Source organism: Pieris rapae, chromosome 3, assembly GCF_905147795.1.
Source record: "Pieris rapae chromosome 3, ilPieRapa1.1, whole genome shotgun sequence".
Taxonomy (NCBI): domain Eukaryota; kingdom Metazoa; phylum Arthropoda; class Insecta; order Lepidoptera; family Pieridae; genus Pieris; species Pieris rapae.
The window spans coordinates 1,063,901-1,067,614 of record NC_059511.1 but is presented as its reverse complement, the minus strand read 5'-3'; the positions used below and the strand labels follow the sequence as shown (position 1 = coordinate 1,067,614).

At 31.2% G+C, this 3,714-nt stretch overlaps 1 protein-coding gene across 1 annotated transcript; it reads left to right on the top strand.

Annotated features, from left to right (window-relative positions):
• The first annotated feature begins 837 nt into the window (after positions 1-837).
• On the top strand, positions 838-2,686 carry LOC110991523 (allergen Tha p 1). The gene is made up of 3 exons (XM_022256894.2): positions 838-967; positions 1,191-1,381; positions 2,409-2,686. The coding sequence occupies exons 2-3, from the start codon at positions 1,192-1,194 to the stop codon at positions 2,597-2,599; spliced, it is 381 nt and encodes a 126-aa protein (XP_022112586.1). The 5' UTR covers positions 838-967; position 1,191; the 3' UTR covers positions 2,600-2,686.
• Positions 2,687-3,714: the final 1,028 nt, after the last annotated feature.

Genomic DNA, 3,714 nt, shown 5'->3' with positions numbered 1-3,714 from the left:
AGTTGTCTTATATAAAAAACCGGTCCTTCGCTAAGTTATAAATTTTATAGATAAGTTAAGGCCCGTATTCACAGTAACTGAGATCGATGTTTGAGTAACTTTAGACTTGTATATGTTAAATTAGATATAGCACGTAATATTTTGATACAAAGTACACATGTCAGAACTTTTTTGTAAATTATTTATTACTAAGGTATAGATTAGATGATCATATACTAGTATATGATCACTTCATATATTTGTATATATATATTCACACTGTATACGTGCTAATTTAATAAATAAATAAAAAATCTGCGTTTACTGTACAAGATGTTATGCGACAGAATTACCATCTTAAGTTCTAATATGTAACTTCTTAACTTATAGCGTTTATTTTTCTCGATCTCCCTTTCTCACTCTCTCTTGATCGGTCGCAATCGCTCCCTCCCTTTTCTTCGACAAAACGCTGCACATCTTCGTGACGTTTCTTCCGTAAAAAAATTACCTCATGGGCCTAAAGATGTTTCACTTCAAAAATAAATACTATCACGTTCGTTGAAGGAACAACTTATAGCAGTGAGCGGCCATTTATATCCTTATTTTTTTATTTTATTATTTTCCTGTGTGTTTATTATTATTATCAACATTTAATTACTAAAATAATTGACATTTCATCTAATTATAAATTGTCTTATTAAAAATCTTGAAAAATCTTAATTAAAAATTTGTCAACATATTTGTCAAGTGTCTATGTAATTTTTTACAAAGTGGAACACAACTTAAGTTTAATCTCAGTGTTACGAGCGTTTGTCTGTGGATAACCAAAATTTAATTAGCGACATGACGAAATGTCTTCGCAGAATGCCCAAAACTAGTTTACATTGACGAAAAGATCATGATATTTTGTCGTATAAAAACTAAAGTTGACGTCCGGCCAATATAGTTGACACGTGTGATCCTAGCCGAGTGTTTTAAAAAAATTAAGGTATTTTTTGTATAAATTGTAGAGATTTTCATTGGCAGATAAAGAAAAACTTTGATTGATTAGTATAAAAGGAGAAAAAAAAATGCTTCATTTTTTATCAGCAAAGCATGTTTTAATTAATTAGCTATTTGTGTTTTTCATTACATTTTTTTTAATAAATCTGTGTTTTTGAATGTATATTTTGAATATAACAAAATTAATTTTAACATTTGTTTTTTTTTAGGATGAATGCTTTATTAATTTGTCTCTTGGGAGTACTGGCTGTAACCGCGGGATTACCGGCGGACCATTATACCGATCGCTTTGACAATATCAACATTAATGATATCCTGAATAACCCAAGGCTCCTCAATGCATACATCAATTGTGTGTTAGATAAGGGAAAGTGTACCAGCGAGGGAAAGGAGCTTAAATGTAAGTAAATTGATTAACCTTAACCTAACCTAACCTAAAAATAGATAATGTTGAAATACTCGCGTATTAGTCTTCTTAATCTTACTTTTCTCTTAGAAACCGGCCTGACCCAAAACAGGGTTTGTGTCATGCACAAGTTGATCACCTTCTTGCAGATTAGAAAAAACAAATGATCAATACAGAAATCTGGCTCCAAGGCTAAGCGTTTTAGTAGTTTGAAATATAGGTTTATATCACATACTTGACGATTTAATTAAATTACCACGCAAATACGAGAATTAGCTTGGTTAGGTTAGGTTATCCAGTTTAGATGTTTAGTAGTTTATTCAGTTTAGATGCGTCTTAGGGCATGCTTATGAATGTCAAAAACGTTTACAAAATTTGCGAAAGGGCAAGACTATCTATAGAATAGATTGAATAGATTGCGTCATCCGTTCGCAAAACTACCAGGTTGTTCTGAGAAGAACGGGCAAGAAACTCAGCAAGTTTTACCCTTCCTCTACAATTCTCTATTAAAATCATGAATTTAGGTGTAGACCTAACACATATGGTAGAAGTATGCTATAATGTATATAAATATAACCTATATACTCTGCCTATATTTTACACGTGTGCACATCCTTTCTATAACATATTTTCATAAGTATCATATCCTCATTTTAACACGTATGTGGGAGTAAAAATAAATAAATATATTATATACTTTAAAGTTTGAACTGCAGTTGTAATTACCAAGAGTCACTCACAAGTTACAACACCAGAATAAGAAAGAATCATTATCTTTATTGAATCAACAGCTCCAAGAAAATTTACGCAAGGACTAGCTTGGATTTATATTTTATTTTTTTATTTTTTTATTCTTTTTACATTTTGGTACAGAGACAGAAAACAGATTGATTAAATACATGCAGTTATGACGTAATAAACAACATTTAAAAACCTGAAATCCAATTATCTGCACACAGCATTTTAGTGGCATCTTCAGTGCTGGTTCACTAAATATATTAAAAGTTTATGGTTTTTACAGCTCACATAGGCGATGCTCTAGCGACAAACTGTGAGAAGTGCACCGACAAGCAACGCAAGGGAACCAGAACCGTTATCAGCCACCTCATCAACAACAAGCCCCAAGAGTGGGAACTGTTAACAGCCAAATACGATCCCCAAAGAAAATACTCAGCGCAGTATGAAAAGGAATTGAAAACTATCAAGGCTTAGAACATATACAAATTTATTTTAATTCATTTTGTTTTGTAAACTGATTTACATTTTTATTTATTATGACTGAATAAAACTTAAGTTGAATAGGGTTTTTTTTGTCCTCGCCATACATTTAAATATATTAAGGTTCTATTTCACAATAACCGGATTAGTTCCAATAAGCTATCTATTTCGTTTCACGACTGTACTGAAACGCGAATCGGCATTTTCAACTTCCGAATAAAATTTATGTGTTGCATGGCAATTTGTTCTGCTACACATTGTGAAACATACCCTTACTGTGGTATAGAATTTGTGTGTTGATCGTTGGAAATCATCCCTAAAGTCGTAGATTCGAACCCCGGCACCCAATGGACTTTTCTATGTTTACATTAATACTCGGTTGTGCAAGGAAGCAAACATCGCGAGAAAAACTTACAAAAAAGACAGAAGGCTGATCATCTACTTGCCTATTAGATAGATATTAGACACATATAAATCTGAAACAAAAGATACACAGTTTTTAACTCAAGATCGGCTGGACCAACCTGAAATATTTGAAGTTAACGAGTGCATAACTAAGCTTTGATCTTGATCGAAGACACATCAAAAAATGTTGTGTGTCAGAAATTGTATTAACATGCAGTATTGCAATTTTGAAACAACAGAGAAGAGACCGAATGTGTAAAACTGCAATTCAACATTCGCAATAATAAAACATTTCTGTATTTTCAAAACAAAGTTGTTTTAATTTTATAGCCTTAATGAAATCCTAAATTAAATTTAACTTTACTTTAAATCGGCAGGTCAGCTAAAACTGTATATTGGATTGTTATGTTTAGGTTTTATTAACGTTATGAATCATTTATATACTATACTAAACTTTTTATTATCAAATCAAAATATAATTCAAACAGGTAATTCAAACCTTAAAAAGGTTATTAACGAATAATAATACAATCTGTTACCTAACGTTGAAAATAATATTTAATAGGAATTATTTTAACGTTGCTAAGGAAATTTTTTGTTCTGTTTTCTGATTTCAGACTTTGAGTCATCTGCCATCACACAGGTTAAGGCTTATGCTAATGAGTGTTTAAGTTTTAAATTAGAAAATTTATATTTGCGTACAA

Coding starts and splice junctions, on each gene's coding strand:
- LOC110991523 (XM_022256894.2), top strand. CDS start 1,192: ATGAATGCTTTATTAATTTGTCTCTTGGGAGTACTGGCTGTAACCGCG. Junction 1,382..2,408: donor CGAGGGAAAGGAGCTTAAAT/GTAAGTAAATTG, acceptor TGGTTTTTACAG/CTCACATAGGCGATGCTCTA.